The sequence below is a fragment of the Monomorium pharaonis genome, chromosome 1 (genome assembly GCF_013373865.1).
Source record: "Monomorium pharaonis isolate MP-MQ-018 chromosome 1, ASM1337386v2, whole genome shotgun sequence".
In the NCBI taxonomy this organism is placed as follows: domain Eukaryota; kingdom Metazoa; phylum Arthropoda; class Insecta; order Hymenoptera; family Formicidae; genus Monomorium; species Monomorium pharaonis.
Window position 1 is genome coordinate 5,228,474 of NC_050467.1, and position 18,857 is coordinate 5,247,330.

At 44.4% G+C, this 18,857-nt stretch overlaps 1 protein-coding gene across 1 annotated transcript in view; it reads left to right on the forward strand.

Moving 5' to 3' along the window:
• LOC105839068 (zinc finger protein 608) overlaps positions 1-18,849 on the forward strand; it is a 164,913-nt gene extending 146,064 nt beyond the window's left edge. The window contains exons 5-6 of the mRNA XM_036292450.1: positions 9,273-12,392; positions 16,207-18,849. Coding sequence (XP_036148343.1) covers positions 9,273-12,392; positions 16,207-16,277 — 3,191 coding nt within the window. The 3' untranslated portion in view covers positions 16,278-18,849. The remainder of the gene's footprint in view (positions 1-9,272; positions 12,393-16,206) is intronic.
• Positions 18,850-18,857: the final 8 nt, after the last annotated feature.

Here is an 18,857-nt window from a genome sequence, read left to right on the forward strand (position 1 = left end):
GCGATGGCGTGTGGAATAATGTTATAACGCATAGAGTGTTGCTAAAGGAAATATTTAAATATTTAAGAATACTTCTATGTGTACGTGCATGTGCGACAAGCTCTAATGGATGTATTTCTGCGTGTCGCTTTTATGCCTTAATGAAAAAGTACGGAACACCTTTAATAAATTATGCAACTCCTGCTAGATGACATCGATATATCAGAAAGCATAGTATAATATAATTTCAGTATACCTGAAAATCAATACCATGTTTAAAACTCATTTACTGAATTTCTCCTAAGTTTTGTAATGAATATTGAAATTTACTTTATGATTAAATAAATACGATATTGAAAAATTTACTTCGCAACTAATTTGCCTCGCTACGACTTAATAAAAATACATAATGCTCTTAACGAAAATTACCTTTTCACTTTTTGCATGCTGAAATTTGCAATAAGTATACGCCAAATATTTCAGCGTATTCCGATCGATAACCTTTTTTTTTTATTTTCTTCAATGGCTAGCCCGAAAGTTATTAATGCTTTTTCCTTTTTATCACTCTGTATAATAATGAGTCGCGATATAATAATACGATATAATAATTAGCCGCGACTCGGGCTGGCACGCAAGATGAAACTGATGTACGTAGAATGAAATTAAAACAAAAGTGCCGTGAGACTCTTCGGCGGAATAATTAATTCTACCGCGGGGCGGGCATAATTAATATCAATTTCGCTAATAGATCATCCCCCCTGGGGGCGAGCCTTCCGAGCTCCATTCGTCGCATGCTCCAATGACGATTTCTTCATAATACGATTAAAGCGATCTGCGAAAATTATAAAGAAACCCGCACGCTACGCGAATACACGCGAACACATCGCCCACTCGTCGCTCACCTTCGTTTACATTCGTGACAAAATGTGACGGCTGCGTATAATACATGTTCATGAATGCAAATAAATTCTGCGCTATGGAGATATTCAAATATATAAGACACTCCAAAATATCACTCAACTTTTACAGCGAAATATTTTCCAAGCTACTTTGTATACAAAAAAACAGTATCGAATATTAGTATTAAAAAAATTTATACGTTCTATTTAACAATAATTGTTTCATATATTATAAACAAGAAATGTTTTATTCTAGCTTATATATAATTTAATCTTCTATTAATAAAAAAGTTAATATTCTTAAATTTCAAAATATTACATTTTTATTCTAATATTATAATAATAGTGTTAAAAAATTCTATTTCTTGAAGATATTTTATGAATATTATTGAGAGAGAATAATGAGAATATCTTATTCTTGATGAAACTATACAAAATTCATGTTGGCAAGCTACGTCTGTCTAACGTTATGTAATCTCATTTTAATAATTAACATTTCAAAAGGGGTATTCTCAAAACAAGAACGCTCCTTTTTTTTCCTGTGTACAAAGCTTCTGTTTGCACCGTCAAAAAATTACATGAGGCAATGTTACGAGTTGCGCACGCATGCACGTACACGTACAAAGGTGTAAAAGTATAATTATGTCCACCGGAATGAAATCGATAAAGGTACGCTCGCATGCGATACGCAAGATCCTGCCGACCGTTTCGGACAGGCCTACAATTAGCATTTTACCCGAATCCTCGAATTCTCGAGCCACACTCAAGCGTGCAACGCGCGCGGGCACACGCAACCGCATACGCTTGTGCATGCCGTGCGGTAAGCACACAAAAGCGCGTGTTTCTCGCATACACACGCGCACACACACACACACACACAAACGGGCGTTTTACACGCGCACATACACATGCGTAGAAGCACACCCGGCCGATACAACATGGGTAAGGTAGCTTGTCAGACAGGTATTATATGTAATGCCGCGGTCGTGGTTGTCGTCGGGTTAAACTACATCGTGACTCTCCCCGGCTGCTCTTCCCTCTTCCACTCTTTGTTCCTCCCTCCTCCCCATCTCTCTCTCTCTCTTTCTTTCTGTTTCTCTCTTTCTGTCTCTTTCTTTCTGTCTTTCCCGCCGTCCTTTTCTCTCGTATGTTCTTCGTGTTTTTTTCCCCTCTTCTTTCATCCACAGCACCAAAGGTTCACTTTATGATCGTTCCCTCGAAGGCGGACGAATTGAGTAGCTGTTTTTCACCGGTGGATCCCCTCGCGAAGTAAGGATAAGTGAACGGCCATTATATGAAAGGAGCCAAACGCTTCCACGTCAAAACTGAGAAATGGACTTTCAAAAGTTTTCTAAAGGGAAAAAATGTGCTCCCACACCGTCCGTCGTGGTGGTAATTCGTGGGATTTTAATGTAAAGTTTAATCTACTTAATAAACGACTGCGCCTCGAAATGTAAGTGCCTCGAGAAGTAGATAAAACTGACGTTTGGTACTTTTCATGTAAAAACTTTGTTAAAAGCGTCCATTTAACGTGTATGCTTTTAACCGGGTTTTTTTTTCCTTTGTGTCCTTAAAACTTGCGCGAGAAAAAAAAAGCAAGAAGATGACGAAACAGTACGGATCCATCCGGTAAAATTACTTCTGATTAGAAATCAATTTCTCAATAGCGGTGATTACATTTAAATGGATTACACGAGAGAAAACGTCCGGTGAACATGCAACGCATTAATTAAATAATATTAACGTAAGTTATATATTTTCCAGAGGTGTTATTTCATGCGAGTCTTGACGCATCATTATATCCGGGAAGCATCTGTAAGACTGCATTCTCATTCCCTGCGCTTTGTTCGCCATCGAGAGAACAAACGGCGCGGCGAAGCTAGACGCGAAAGGGAGTTCCTAAATGGCCGTCCATAATGGCAGATTAGGAAGTCCATAAATTCGTCGAATTCCCAATTGAATGGCCGACCAATCTGTCCGTGCCTGCCATCCATCCAAGTTTTATTACTTTCGTCGTTCGCTGCTGATATCCTGCTGCTACACCCTCTCTCTCTCTCTCTTTTCTCCCGTCCCCCTTTTACCGCTCCCCTTCTCTCGAATCCCCATAACTCTCCTCCTTCACCCCTTTTTCTCTTTCTCTCTCTCTTTTTCTCTCGTTTCGATCAGCTCGTCCCCCATCTTCTTCCACCTCTTTTCATCTCCTTGTTATTCCTCTTCTCTTTACTCTTTAGCCGGTTCCATCTTCGACTCCCGGTGAGACACACACACACACACACACACACACACACACAGAGAGAGAGAGAGAAAGAGAGAGAGAGAGCTCTACCAGCGTGTTATGTCGGCGAGAGAAATAAAACAGCGACGGAATCTCGAGCACGTCTGTTCTGGTTTCGCTGCCGCCTCTTCGCGCCGCTTTACTTTATAGCAAATTTATCCATTCTGCCTTCCATTTCTGTTCCTCTGAGGCTTCTCGCCTCCTCTCGCGATCGTGATTACGTTTAGAGAAATGTAATGATCGCGTAACGAAGGGGAAATCTTAATAACGTGCACAGCTCCCAGAAATTCTATCCTGGAAACAGTTTTTATAGAGGCGTGCACTTTTACGGTTAAACGAGAGAACCGGGATTTCGTCGATATTCTATCTTCTCTCTCTCGAAACTCAATTTGCTCCGGAAGCTCTTTATCGCCTTAATTAGAGAGTAATAATTCCCCAACATTTTCGTCGAGAGGTACAATCGATTTCGAAATAACGTCCGCGGTGGCGCACGGTTTCGCGACGGTCGTAACCATTTCCACGATATGTCAAATGCAAATTGAATCTGTCGAGATTCGTATTCTTGTTTTGTAAGACAGACGTATCTCGTGCTCGAATTATCGCGCTTAACGAGACGGCACGTCGTCGATCCGCTCATAATGGGCACGTTAAGATTCCCCTCCTCTCCTGAGAAATTTTCCCGGGAAGCGAGCGATTAAGAAGGCGGGCGATTTCTTTCGCGTGTATGCGCGCGAGCCACGCGCCCGCTTGGCAATTACGCAAGGCATTCGACACGCGTGGATAAGCAAACGAAGTCAAACGGGTTATTATTTGCGGGCCTCGTATGCGACGACGGTTCGCGTCGCGTCGCGTCGCGTCCTCCTCGATCGGCCCCGATTTGCATCTCCCGCTTTATAAATGCGGCGCATTAATAATTCCGCGAAGCTAACAGGTTAATCTCCGGCAATAAATGTCATACGCGCGAATGTGTAATTATGCGTGCGTGCGCGTGTAACTAATGACCGGCGATCGGCCGACAGAAGTATTAAACTGCCGATAATTCTGGTATCGCAATAACATGCGTTTTCGTTACGTCCACAATGTAGATACGATTACCTTGAAACCGAGAACAAACGGACTTTTGTCTAATTTTAATTTTCATTTTTTTATATATTTTTTTTGGAATATCTTTACTTTATCATTTTTATTTTAATATGAACTTTTTATCCTGCTCTTTTCATTTTTCCGAGCGTCGCGGTTAGTAAATTAAAAAAAAAGGAGGATAAAAATTACAAGTCACTTTATTTCTTTAATATATGTACAAGATTATAATTTTCACACTTTTCGACGTTGAATATAGTAGGAAAAAAAGGATCTGTGATCTTGTGAGAGATTTATATCCATGTTTAAGGATCTGATTCATGTGATATCTCACGAGTACGTTCTGGAAATCTCGTACAGAAAGGCATTACGCGAGATTGTGAGCAGGCTACACGAACGGGCCACTAATACAATTACACGATACCACCGTGAGCGAGGTGTATATCGTAAAGGCGTCTATCTCCCATCGGACCTGGTTTTGTCGATGTCAGGGTAGTTTAGTTGGATCACAGAGACGTTGATGAAAGGATGCTTGTCGGAGACGCGACGGGGCGGGCACGGAGGAGGAGAAGATGGGAAAGGATGAGTGAAGGGAGAAGCGGTGGGGGAGACGGGGAGGAGGGGAGAAAGAGAGAAGTCTCTCTCTTCCTCCCGTGGAGGGAAGCTAGAGTTATACAGCTTGTTATCGATCTTCGGAACATCTCTCGCTTCACCTCGACGGAATCGTGCTCCTTCTTAGGTCTTCTCTTCCTCCTTCTTTTACAATCTGCCCTTCCTATCTCGTCTCTACTGAATGTCGCTCCTTCTCGGAGGAAAGCTGCAGACTCTTAATGAATTTGGAATATTTGTTTAAAGCTTGTAAAAATTGGATTAGATATTATCATATCAAGCAAGCATTTCTGAATTTTTATTTGGTTCTTTTGCCTGTAAACAAGGATATTTTCTCTTTACAGAATCGTTTTAAATTTGCATTAAAAAGAAAAATCGGTGCAGATTTGCTATAAAACAAAGTTCATACGTGTTCCGTACGCATTACTTCCTGTCTGTTGGATTATACGGTGCAATGCATATCAACATTTATTGTTGCAAATTGCATGGAGAATTTTATGCAATAAGTTGAATGTCGAGAGACGCAATCGGGAGGAAAGAAGGGACGCGACTTCTGGAACGCATATCTCCTTCCATCTTGAGGATCTTGAATACATCTCGTTTCTGAAAGACCTCCGCCGTCGTCGCGACTGCTGCCGGGTTCTCTGAAGCCGAAAGAAAATCCACTTATTCCCAGACTGATCTCGGTCGATGTTGTCTCCGGGCGCCACAGGCGACCGCCATTCGGCGAGGACAAATAACGCTGCCCCGTGATTTCACGTTTCGCCTGGCAGCTGCATCGCTTCGTTCCGCTTCGCTCTGCTTTGCGGACTTTATCGAGCGCGCGATATCGCCGGTGTATCATCCGACCGCAACCTATTAATCCCCTCTTCCTCTCTCCCCCTTACACGTACACCCAGATAATTCTAATATTGTTTTTTGAATTATTTAAAATAAAAGTTTACAGAAATGCGTTTTGTATTGTTTGAGGATTGTATTAAATTTAAATTTTGTTTTGCGAGTTAAAGTACTCGTCTCTGTCTAATAAATTATCCGTGTTTGTAATCCGACGATGATTACGACCTGCAAGTGTTGTAAATAATAGATCAAAGAGCCACCGGTATTTTCACCATTGTCGACGATATTTCTCCCACTAGAAATGCTAACCCCCTCAAAATTGGATTAGACGTGAAATGTGCATGTCCTCTCGAAATTTAATGCTCTCCCTGGTACATCGATAAACGGGACACCTGCTTCGCTCGAGTCTCGGAAGAGACTTCCGTGACGAGAGGAGAAATCCGTTTCGTACCGAAAGCAGTCTCTCGTTTTCGAGCAACGACCGCGATTTTCGACGCTCGGAGGGCGGCTGACGTTGGACGTGATTTCACATGACAGCTGTTATAACGACGTGGAGTCAAGAGAAGCGCTCTCTCTCTTCTCTCTTTCTCTCTCTCTTTTCCCTCTCTTCTCTTCTTTTCTGTTTTCTTCTCTTCTCTTCGAGGTATCGCTGTTACGACGATATCGTCCAAGAAGAGATTAACTCGTCGTTTTACGGCGCGGCTTTTCTTCTTCGTTCTCGTGCGGTTCTCCCCGAGTTTCCTTCGACCGCGACCGCAAATCTCCCGCTTCGGAAAAGAGCTCCTTTATCGTTCGCCGGCTTTGCCAGGAAGAGGAAACCCGAGTCGACGACGGCAACGGTCGCAACTCCTTGCCGCAAGCTAACGACGGACAAATAATCCCTGGATGTGACTTTGCGAGCAGCTGCCGCGACCGCAATCTCTTCGGAACGGACCGAACGATTATTCGTTTACTGTGTCGCGGGATATTCTATTAATTCCCAGGAGAGGCCGACTATTAGGTCTAATATGAAACTTGAAGATGAACTCGTTTAATGGCTATTATCGTGTAAGAGAACATCATGAAAGTAACGTTATAGGTCAAGATATCACGTGACATTACGAATGACGTCAGATGCAGTTAACTTTGATTTTAATTTGCATCTTAATTATTTTGCTCTTCCTTCTTACTAATCTTTCTAACATAACGGTTTTATCCCAGATAAAATTGCCACATCAAAATTTTCAAATTAAAACTTACAGGCGAAAAACTTACATGCAAAAATACGTGTAGATTACTAAAACTGAACGGAACGGGTCATTAAATAATTATTTACATGTAATTGGTTACTATTGCTTAGAGCAAAAGGCAATTCGAACTGGAAAATCAATATAGAATGTTTTGAAAGAAAAAGTTTCATTACACATTTCGTATGTATCTATGTGTCACATTTTTATAAAATACCAATGAACCTAAATGTAAAGCATTAAAGAATCTACATTAATGAAAAATATTTTACACTGATGATTTTTGCAGTTGCACCAATCTAGAACTCACATTTTAATATTAATTGAGACTGCGTCAATCATCATATTGCCTTCAGAATATCGTACTTGTTCCCGGATACTTGTACCCGGAAAAAAAAAGAACGGATAGCACAATCCCAGAATTTATTTGAAATAAAAAAAATATGTATCGAGATCAAGCAAGTGTGTCTCCAAATTATTTGGATGATTTACCGTGCACTCGACCATCGAATTCACTTGGAAAAAAAAAATATAGCAGACAGTAGCGCTAGCCCGGAGGGATGGGAAGAAAACGAGGTTCGGAAACGAATGAAAAGGCGCGTGACGTGGGTGAGATGTGCGAATTTATCATCATCCCTCGGTGCTCGCCTATACGTTTATCTTCCGCAAATGGGAATGACGTCGATGCGCGAGGGGACGACTCAATCAACCAAAATGCCCCGGAGGTTTCCGCCTCGCGCGACGAGAAGGAAGGGGTAGGAGAAACAGAACGAAACCAGGGAGGATAGGAGGGGAGGGGGAGAGGCACGTCGCGGGGTGGAGAAAGAAACATCTCGCCCTCGAAACGAGGGAGAAAAAGAGACGTGTGTCTGACAGATGGAGGAGAAACATGGTATCATGTGCGGCTTTTAGGAACTTTGGTCGCCTTGGAACTTCCGCCGTTTTTATTGTTCTCTTTGTACGCGCCTCTATTTTTTTCCGCCTGTCGCGCCGTACGCTCCTTTATTTTCGGTTTCTCGATTCATGATCCGAGTCCGCGAAGGGAACCCGCAGATGCAAACGACCAGAGGCTCGTTTCGGCGATCTTCCACGGACGTTTTCATTCCGGACGGCGGTCTGTCTATTTTTACACGATACCCCATCGAGAGAGGATTGCCGAAGAAAGAGTTAATCCGAGTGACGAAAATAAAGGATCCTGCCTTGTCTTATATTATGGACTCGGCTTCAACTTCGGCTGGCATTTAAACGTTTAAATTATCTTTTTTCTGAATTTAACGGTCTCGTTGTTTCGAAGATGTCCTTCCTTTTTTTTTGGATTCATTTCTTTTTGAACTTTTACGCAATTAATACTTTCACGACGCGAAGGAACAGACGTCGTTCCTTCCAGGAACAACATTGATGTAAAGCTATCCCTTTTACTCGCAGATCACGTCGGTCGTTCCCCGAAGCTTTGACATTTGAATCTGGCGCGCGGTATATCCCCCGCCGTGCCGATTCGATTTACGCCGATTCGACTCTCCCTATTGCGCGAGCGCGAAGGTAATTTAGCCGCGCACTTTGTGTGGAACACGGGAGTTCCGCGGCCGGGAAGCACTTGCAGCATCATCGTCGCGATCACCTGCGAAACGCCGCGTTTTCTTGCACGTGCACGGGCGAGATATTTTCAATTAGCGGCGCTGATCGCGCAAGAACCGAAGAGCGCGCCGTGAGGCGGCGAGGAGGGGGATACAGACGCGAGTTAGCTCGTCACAGGTTGCCACGAAACTTATTACGCGATGTAACTGCTCGAGGGGGGTCCCCGGGGGTTAAAGCCGTCGTATTTTAGGACCGGTTTTTTCTTCGCCCGTAGCGCTTCACGCGTTGTCCCGTCAGCGAAGCGATATACAGCCGTATTTCTTCGTCCAACACGCGTGATTCTCGTCGCATCTTCTTTCCTTCTCATTCATTATTTCTTTCGCTCAACCACGAGTCGCTTTGACTTTGGATTTGCGGCATGTGTAAGTTTTTGTTTTTAAATCAGAAATTACTGATAAACGAGAAGAATCCACACGACTGTGCGGATTTATTATGATATTTTTGGATGGTGTATCTTGAACAGAAGCTAAAAATAAAACTTTGAAAGCAAACATGTAAATTAGTTTAGTGCCTTCCATCAGATAGCAGAGAAATTCTTATATTTCAGATTTTGTAATAATTATCTTTTGCAACATAATAAAGAATATGTAAGAAATTGGACTCTAAGACTGGCATAGTAATGACAAGTTTATATATAATATGAGTCCCATATCGATATAAAAAATACATTTGGAAGATTCTACAATCGCTTTTACCGATCATTGCAATTAAAACGTTTTATCTCTATTGCAGGTGTACTAGTAGTAAACGTTACGTGGCGGGGTAAAACGTACGTCGGAACGTTGTTGGACTGCACGCGCCACGATTGGGCGCCACCACGTTTCTGCGACTCGCCAACCAGTGACCTGGATGCCCGCACCCCTAAGGGACGTGGTAAGCGCGGTCGTGCCGCTGCCAACTCCACGCCTGGCAACGACCTGAGCAATTTCACGGAGACAAGGAGTTCCGTACACAGTAAGCTGCGCAACGGCGGCAAGGGCCGTCGTGGCGCGCAAGGTTCACCAGCTGCCAGCCCGAGCCCGGCAGCGTTTGTACCGCCGCGGCCGGATCCGGCGGCGAAGCGGAAATCACGTGGTCCCGAGGAGGAACAGGACAAGAACAAGCGACGGGCGCCGCCACCGACGCCGCCCAGCGGTTCGCCACCCGCTAGTCCAGTGTTGCTCGAATGTCCCGAGCCGAACTGTAGTAAAAAGTACAAACACATCAACGGACTCAAGTACCACCAGAGCCACGCGCATGGCTCTGCCGACGATGATGACACCAAGGAGGGCATCACCAGTATGTCGGAGAATGACGAGAGTAATATCGAGGCACCGAGTCCTGCTACGCCGGTGAAGTCGCCAGCGGACAAACCCGAGGGTACGCCAGTGAGGGCGGCGAGTCCACCGGCGGCAGGACTACCACCGGAAACGCCGCCGCCACCCCCGCGAGTCCCATCGCCTAGTATAGAACCGCCCACGCCTGTGCTCGCGGACAAGAACATCGTCAAGCCGGGCGTGCTCAGGTTCGGCCAGGACGACTTGCCGGCGCCCACTTCCACGGCGCCATCGAGGCAGCAGCAGCAATCCGTGCAGCAGCAGCAGCAGCAGCAACAACAACAGCAACAACAACAACAACAGCAGCAACAGCAGACTCAATCGTCTTTGAGCTCGTCGAACCCGCCCCAAAGTCCCAGTCCCCATCCCAGTCAGTCTCCCAGGCCCGTGCCTTCGCCGCATCTCAGCACGAACATCCCCCAGCCCCTCAACATACCACAACCGCCGCAACCGTCTCAGATGCAACAGTCGCATCAATCTCAAAATCCTCTTTTGCAACAAGTGCAGCAGTCGTTACAGCAAGTCAATCAACCGCCGCAACAGCAGCTACAGCCTGGCATTGGCACCCAGCAGCAGCAATTGCAGTCGTCCGTTCAGCAACAGCTAGCACCGGCGCATCAATTGCAACCGGTGCAGCATCCTCTGTCGGCGCAATTGGGCCAGCCCACGCAAGCTCATGTGGTGCAGCCGTCTGCATTACAGCAACAGCAGGCCAGTTTACAAAGTATAGCCAGTCAGCATCCGGGTTTGCAGAATCTTGCGAGTCAAGTGTCGCAACAGGCGGCGGGATTACAAACGGTGCCACCACCGCCAAGTCATCCGGGTCAGAGTGTGCAATCGCACTTGCAACAGTATCCGACTGCGGTGTCGTTGCATGCAGCTGCGGCAAAGATGCCGCAATTCAAGGTGAAACCTACGGCTGCGCTTATGCCGGAGCAGGATAAGAGTAAGACAAACGCGGACGCGCGCGCTCCCAAACCACAAGGCTACAAGAAGAAGTCGCGGAAATCGCCCGGCGGCAGTCCACATCCATCACCCCTCGAGGCGCCGATTGTCGACTCGGCGCGCGACGATGTACAAAGCCCGGCCTACTCGGACATATCGGACGACGCGGCGCCGGTGCTCGAGGCTGAATCGATGGACAAGTCCAAACAGAATCAGGAAAAGGACAACAAGGCCACGGCACCAGCGCATTTGCCCGCGCATTTCAGTATGTATCAGTACTATGGTCAGCCATCGTACCTGGTGTCCAACGTTGCGGACAGTAAACCGGTAGTAGACCAAAAACCGAGTGATCTTACGCCCAAGCAGGAGATCAAACCGCTCAACATACCGCAGATGCCTTCGATGGCGAGCTTGCAGAGTGTCGTATCGGAAAAGGAGAAAAAGGAATTGAGTCAACCTGTACCGCAGCCGCAACAGCAGCCGCACTACTATGGCGGTTACGGTGGTTATATGCCGCCAGGCTACGCCTACCAGCCACCGCAACCGGTCTCGCAACAGCAACAACAGAGTCAGCAGTCACAGGATCAGGAACCGCATGAGCAGAAGGCCAAGATCAAACAGGAGCCACAGCCACAACCGAGTTTGAAAGATAAGCAGCATGAAAACCATCAGATACTCAAGGAAAGCATCGAAATGAAGAGTCAGATGAGTCCGTACCACGTCTATCACAGCTCGCAGAGTCAACGAACGGCACCTCCGCCGCCTCCTCCGGGACCTGTTCAAGATGACAGGAGGTATTACCTATATCCAAGTGAACAAAGAAGAAAAGAGGAATCAAACAAGCAGAGTCAACAGGCAAAGGCGCCACCACCCAGTCCGAAGCACCAACCGAAGCAGGAAAAACCACAAGATCTCGGAAAGAGCGAGGACTCCAAGAGCAAGCAGGAGGGTGTAAAGCCGACGATGGAGACTCAGGGACCGCCACCGCCGCCTACCTCGCAGTACGCTTACATTCATCCCAGTTATATGCAGCCACAACACTATGGTGCGCTGCCATTCGATCCGGGTCATCCGGTCTATCGTGGCCTCAGCCCAATGCTGGTGCCCGGTCCGTATTCGAGTAGTCCTTATCTCCACCAGTTGCCTAGGTATCACGCACCAGAGGATCTCAGTCGACCGCCCGGTGGCAAAGCGCTAGACTTGCTTCAACATCACGCCAATCAGTATTACTCGGCGCACAAGATACACGAGTTACAGGAGCGTGCGCTCAAATCACCAACGCCCAAGACATCTGCGGCGTCCGCGAGCCCGTCTTCAGCGGGTCCGACCCCTGCCCGGCCCCCTAGCGGCCCGCCTACTTCGGTTGCAGGCCCGGGCCCACCGCCGGGCCAAGGTCAACAGCCATCCGGCAAGCAGCAGGGTCAACCGGGTAGCCAGCAGCAACAACAAGGCGCGGTGGATGCCAGTGGTGGTAACCTCGGCAAGGACAACAGATCACCTCCCCCACAGCGACACGTGCACACGCATCATCACACTCACGTGGGCCTGGGATATCCCCTGTTGACGGGGCAGTATCCCGCCCCCTACGGAGGTAAGCCTCTCGTCAGACCCTGACAGTAAGGCGACCCGCGGGACTCAGTGAAACGAGAACCAGAGAGAACGAGAGAGAACCATGAGCGTAATGATGTGAGAACGAATACATACCGTTTTCGTTGCGTCGTTGGCATGCCGCGTTCTCTGGTGAACTCTAAGGCTGAATGGCGAAGCGAGTCGAAAGCATGATGAGAGGTGTTGAACGTTTGCAATAGATCGCGTTTTGGAGATGAACTCTTAGGATAATGCGCTTAGACTTGAAGGTACGTTGCGTTTACGAAAAGCAGCAGATTGCAATATCGAGAGATATCATCTCGATATTCGCGCGTAGGCTTTTTGTTAAATCTTGAATTCTTCGAAACGATACCGTAAACGAAATTAACAGCCGGCCTCTAAAAAGCATTTTAAGTGTATCTGCGATACGATGCGACTATAAGTGCGTTTTAAATATGCGTTTGCACACTGATATGTTTTCGGTTCGAGGTCGAATTGAACAGTACAAAAAACGACTTCGATGACGAATAAGAAACGGCAAACGGCCAATTTTAGTTTCGGGACGTATCCGGACGAATATCGTCCGACAAAACGGGTAAAACTCGGCCAGATATTATTTAGAGCCTGAGTGTCTAAACCGTACACCATATTGGTGCATAAAAATTTGAAAAAAGAAAGGAAAGAAAAATACTTGTGAATCTTGATGTGCAACAAGGAACTTGCGTGGCAGGAGCCCTCTCCGTTCGAGAGTCGATCCGCGCGCAGAGTCTCCGCTAAGGGTACTATTTTATTACCAGACCAATAAGAAACGCGCTTCTTCTTTTGTACAAAGGCAAAAATATAAAAATGTGTGAATACATTGATTGAACCTCTTTTGTGTGGGTTCCGCGTTGAGGACCCAAGTGACAATTGTAATTAATTTATCTTTGACTGTACATTCTGCGAGCGCGAGAGAGAAACGATGATAGTTCACTTGTGCTGCATAGCGTTGCATTTTTTGAACGTATATATATATATTGATTCGGATTTTATGCACGTACTCTCTCTATTATTGATTTAAAATATCAATTTACTTTGGCGAAAATTTATTTTATATCTTTAGCATTAAATACTTCAAATTGTGAACTTATAATGTCAGATTGTTTGTAGCTAATAAAAGATTCTGTCATTTTATTCATTAAAATTATTTAGTCTTTAAATCGACTTATAAAAGATGAAATATTCTCTTTATCGCCAATGTCTGTAGTTGAGAGAAAGTGTATGATATCTGAAACATTCTGTATATCTATAAATACATACGTATGTAAGAAATTTAGTAGCGACGAATTGAATATTTTGGAAATATTGAAGTATAATTGCGGCCGTGTGTAGATTAGCCATGTAAGCTGTGTACCGCAAGTAGGGCGCAAGTAGGGTTTAGACGTATAGTTCAGACTGTGATAATTATTTATCGTGCTTCTTTCCGGAACGGAAGAAAAGTTAACAGGTTTTTATTGGCTGAGATCACCCAGCTGCGGGTGATAGACATTCGCGTATAATAGTAATGATGACGATAATGACCTCATCGAGCTTGATATGGATATCGATGCCAGCACTGATGTTGATATTGATTGTGGCGCGAGGAAAAAATACAGTTTCTATTTGAACGGTATAAATTAAAAAGTCTAAATGCCAAACAGACAAGAAAATATATATAAAACATAGTTTAAAAGAACTTTAATGCTGAAGAGCTCATACAATTCTTAAATATTCAATGATAATAATAATTTTAATCGCCTTAAAATATTATTTAATATAAGATTTTAATATTTGAAAACAATATTTAATATTAGAATTTAATAGTTTCAATCTCCTACAATCACGGATGTAAAAACAAATAATGTTATTTATATTGGATATAAAAATAAAATATTTGTAAGTTTCAACCATGTTCTTAAAATTTTGGTATTTAGACTCTTTTAATTTGCAATGTTCTATCCTCTTGTGAACGCGATACGTATTTGCGTTTGCATCCACGTATATATCCTTCGTTAGACCTCGGTAGTCTTCCATGAAAGCTTCTTTTGCAGCAAAATAGCCGTCAGAACTTTATAGTTTCAATTTTTGCGTTTAATCGCAAGTGGGATACGGTTTCTGTTATGAGAACATCGTTTGTAACTTGTAAAAATATTGTCTTTTTATTTTTTATTATCTGAAGATGTATAACTTTTACAAGCTCTAAGGTATCTTTGATATTGATAACTTTCTATAAATTAACGATATCACGAGTATATCATTAACTACGTGCTTCTAAAGGGCGATTTCTTTTTTTCATTTTTTCTCGCCAATCTTTTTCTTTTCTTTATATCTTGATCAAGTATAAAGATTGTACATTAAAATGGTAAAAATGTTTAGAATGTGATAAAATATCTTCAATATTGTTGAAAAAACAAAGTGCGACGTATCTATCGAAAGAAATAGAAGTAAAATAGAAAATAGATTTGGATTTACAATTCTGACATGAGTCCCTTTTTAAATTCAACTTTAATTTTTTTACTGTTTAGTTTTTACTTTTGCATTATTGGGTTTTGTTTCATTATTATTCTTGCTATTACGACGCTTCACGTAAACGATATTCTCGTATGCAAAAACGGTTGCCAATCAGCGAATTTAATCGACCAAATGTACGCTTACGAAGCCAACACTGCCAGGACTTTCGCGCGAACGAGGGAAGTCCGCAATCACGCGACTTAGGGAATGCATTGTAGGCGCGAGATCATTGTGACAAGAGTGAGGGAGATAGAAAAAAAAACGATTGCCTAGGTACACGCCACTTCGTATGCTTTCCCACCACTCCTCACACACACATATCCGTCGTCATTTTCCCTCGAGTAGTGATGGAAGTAGTTCGGTGTTTAGATATCTCGATAGATATATCGAAATACGGGTTTCTCCTCGAGCGCGGTCGAGGACACGATACGTTCCCTGGAGGATTGCACTCGTTAACGATTGTCCCGAAGATTCTGTTTCGAACAGCTTATTATATTGCCAATATGTGATTTTCATAGTCATAATATTTTCTGCTGTCTCTTTTACCGCAACTCGTCAGACAACAAGAAATATAAGAATCAATTACCAGGATCTAGGGGCATTAAAAGTGACATCAAGCACTTTGCAAAGAACATACAGCGTGAAGATCGAATCATGTAATTTTATAATTAAGTAATACATTGTGAATTTTTTAGTTAGCAGGAGAAAGTCGCATTTTCATCTGCAAATGATACTTTCTCTCTAATCACATATAATACTTGTTTATTTATTTCTTACATTATTTCTACATTGTTTTATGATTATTTTAATTAACGTAATGAATTTATTTTTTGCCCCTAGGTTTATATTATAGTTATTGCTAGACTACCGGTAATCCTCACAATGCTCCTCAATTACTTCTAAACTCGCCATGCCCATTTAATAATCATTTAATTTGCTGACGCTTCCTCGTTTTCTCTAGAAATGATATTGAGTATTTTATATTTTTACGATTTCTAAATTTTAACTTCTTTTCATAATTTACGCTGTGCGATGATCTTGCGTAATATCACACAAGCGATCAGGAGAGAACTGTTTTCTTAACTGGTGGCGAATCATGATCTCTCCCTTCTTGAACATCGATAGCTCAAATACGCGTCGAATTGAATCTCGGTTTCGCGGGTGCCGCGGGTCGCCATCGTCCGAACAGCGAAGCAACAGCTGGAAAACAAAACGCGCGCGTTTAGTAAGTGCTCAGAGTAATCGTGACGAAACATTAATGGCCTGCCGTCTCTCTGTGTGTGTTGCAGCGGCAGTGCTGGCGAGTCAGCAGGCCGCCGCGGTAGCCGCCTCGGTGATCTCGCCATTCCCGCCCAAGTGACCCGCGGCCCCCGCCCCCGTCCTGACCGGCGGAACCGCCGGGGGCAACTCCGCCGCACAGGCCCACCACACGCATCCGGCGGCGGCGAGCGGCGCGCCCGGTACGGGACACCCGCACGGCACCGCCGCCGGTGGCGGCAGGCAGCCGTAGGAGGCATGGACACGAGCGAGCGAGCGGTGCAGTCGCTGCTGATACTGAGCAGGGTGCCGCGTGTATTTTCCATGCTACGTTGTACGGCTGGATTAGGACCAAGGTGTAACCAGTTAAGAGAGGCTCATGGCGGCCTACGGATTAGGACCAAGATGTAACCGGTAAAGAGGCCGGAGGTGTTCTCTACCTGCTCTGCGCCGCCCGTTCTCTCGATGTCGCTTGAAGTTGGGATCCTGGAAAGGCTAATTGAAACACTTGAAACGTTAAGATCACGATGCGATGAGGATGACCAAAATGATGGATGTTGTTCCTTTTTTTACAACAATGGCACTAGAGTCTGAAGGCTAGATGGGACCGAAGACTGGCTGAAATATTCGGCAATGTGATGATTAAAGATTATAGTTAAAGAGGATTGATGATGTTCCATGTGATGTGTCATTCAATTGTTCTATAAAAGCTAACTAGAACTTTAGTATGATGAGATACGGGGTTTTATGTGCTATTGTCCGTACGAACTGAGCTAAACTAAAAATTTTAGAGAAGACTCGAACTACTGGCGACTTTAGAAAGTTTAAAAGAAATCAGAGAGACTGGTAGATTACGAAGATCCACGACTTTCCAAATCAGGCGCAAACGGGAAAGTACTATATGTATATCGAATTTATAAGAGGGCATGAGGAAGCTAAGAGACTGAAAACTCGAATCCGACGCACAAATACGTTGTCCAATTTCGAACAGAACTGTTAGTGACCGATCTGTTAAATTTGATCGTGGTAGGGTCGACGAGACGATCGTAAGCGAGCAATCCTTCGGACATATCGGACTATCTGACCGATGCTCACGCGACGAGAGGACGAATTTCCTCCTTACGCACTCTTCCCGAGTATCGTGACGTTCCCCTCCCCCACATATGTCCATTGCGAATCCACGATCCTCGTGCAGACAAAACCAGCTTGCTGGATATCCTTCTTCGTGTACATAGTGTATATCTAAGGAACACGCGCCGCATAATGTACAGACGCCTTCGGTTAGCGTAAGAATAAGCGATCGAGAGCTCGATCTTGGCCCGTAGATTGAGACCTTTGACAGACTTCGAGAAGTATGATCTATCTTGTGAGATAAAGAGGGTCCCTTGAGCGGGATCGAGCAAGAGTTACCTCGTTTCGATTGTGGACCGGATTCGCTCAGTGTCAACCAGAAATCGTACTGATTCCTCGCTGACATCCGTTAATGTCCTGGTAAAGCTCGATTGTTCTTTTCTTTCTAGCGACTAGATCTAAATAGACTTTGTCCAAATAGGATCAATAGCTGGACGTTGCCGGAAAATATTGTCTAAGAGGTAACGGCATTCGTAGCCAAAGTTGGGATAGGGAGAATCCGGTCCATTCACTGGGACGAGGCGTGGGAGGTATGCGACGACGGTCATGGGGAGGTAGGCGTCTCGTTAGACTGAAGCACGCGAGAACGGATGATACTGTCGGTATTCTCGCGTCCACGGGGCCGCGCTGGCAAAAATTGCGGAGAGCGTAGATTTAATGCGTGCCGAGTGCGAACGCGGCTCCGCCCCCGACTCTCAGACTCGAGCATGTGTGCGTGCGTACGTGCGTGCGCGCGCGCGCGTGTGTGTGTGTGTATGTATGTATGTGTGTGATAAGTAAAAAATAAAAAATATATAACGATTATACATATATATGTATATATAGGATACACGAGAGATGTAAAAGAATTAGCGAATCACGTGCGTCGACTGCCTTGTACAAGCATAATGCATGCGTGTGGGATGTGCATAGATTCCGTATCGATGTATTTTATTGTAAAGAAGTAAGACAAAGAATTTTAGGCGTGCGCAGACTTCGATTTTTGTAGAGAAATTGTATAACTTGCTGATAACTTATCTCTTAGGGAAATGAAAAATTCATGATTGTGTGACCGGATTGCTAAATGCCTATAACGCGATAACCAGAGGGAACTCGTCCTTAAGGCATAACAATTTATAAAAGATGAGTCGCGCGGAGACAACAAAGAAAGAAAAATGGAAAAAACGAGGCGACACGTAATGCGTTGATTCTAAATAATTAAGTGGCGTTAAGTGACTGTAAATTTGATGCTAGAACATTATTTGTTTACTAAGGTAGCCACAACGCGAGAGAGCTAGAGGGTAGAAAAAGGGGGCTGAGGGGCGGAGAAGAGATGCAGGGGCGAGACTCGGAAAGCGAAGTAAATAGGAGGAACGAGAGAGAGAGAGAGAGACGTATAATTACGTATGCATATGCAACTATATATATATGTATCTATAAACTACATAATGTTTGTTCAGTAACTACTATCGTCATCCATTTTATATATATTATGCGATTATTGATTATTAATTATATTATTTTATTACTATTCGTCAGTGTGACGTAAGATAGAGAGAGATAAAGGAAAAAA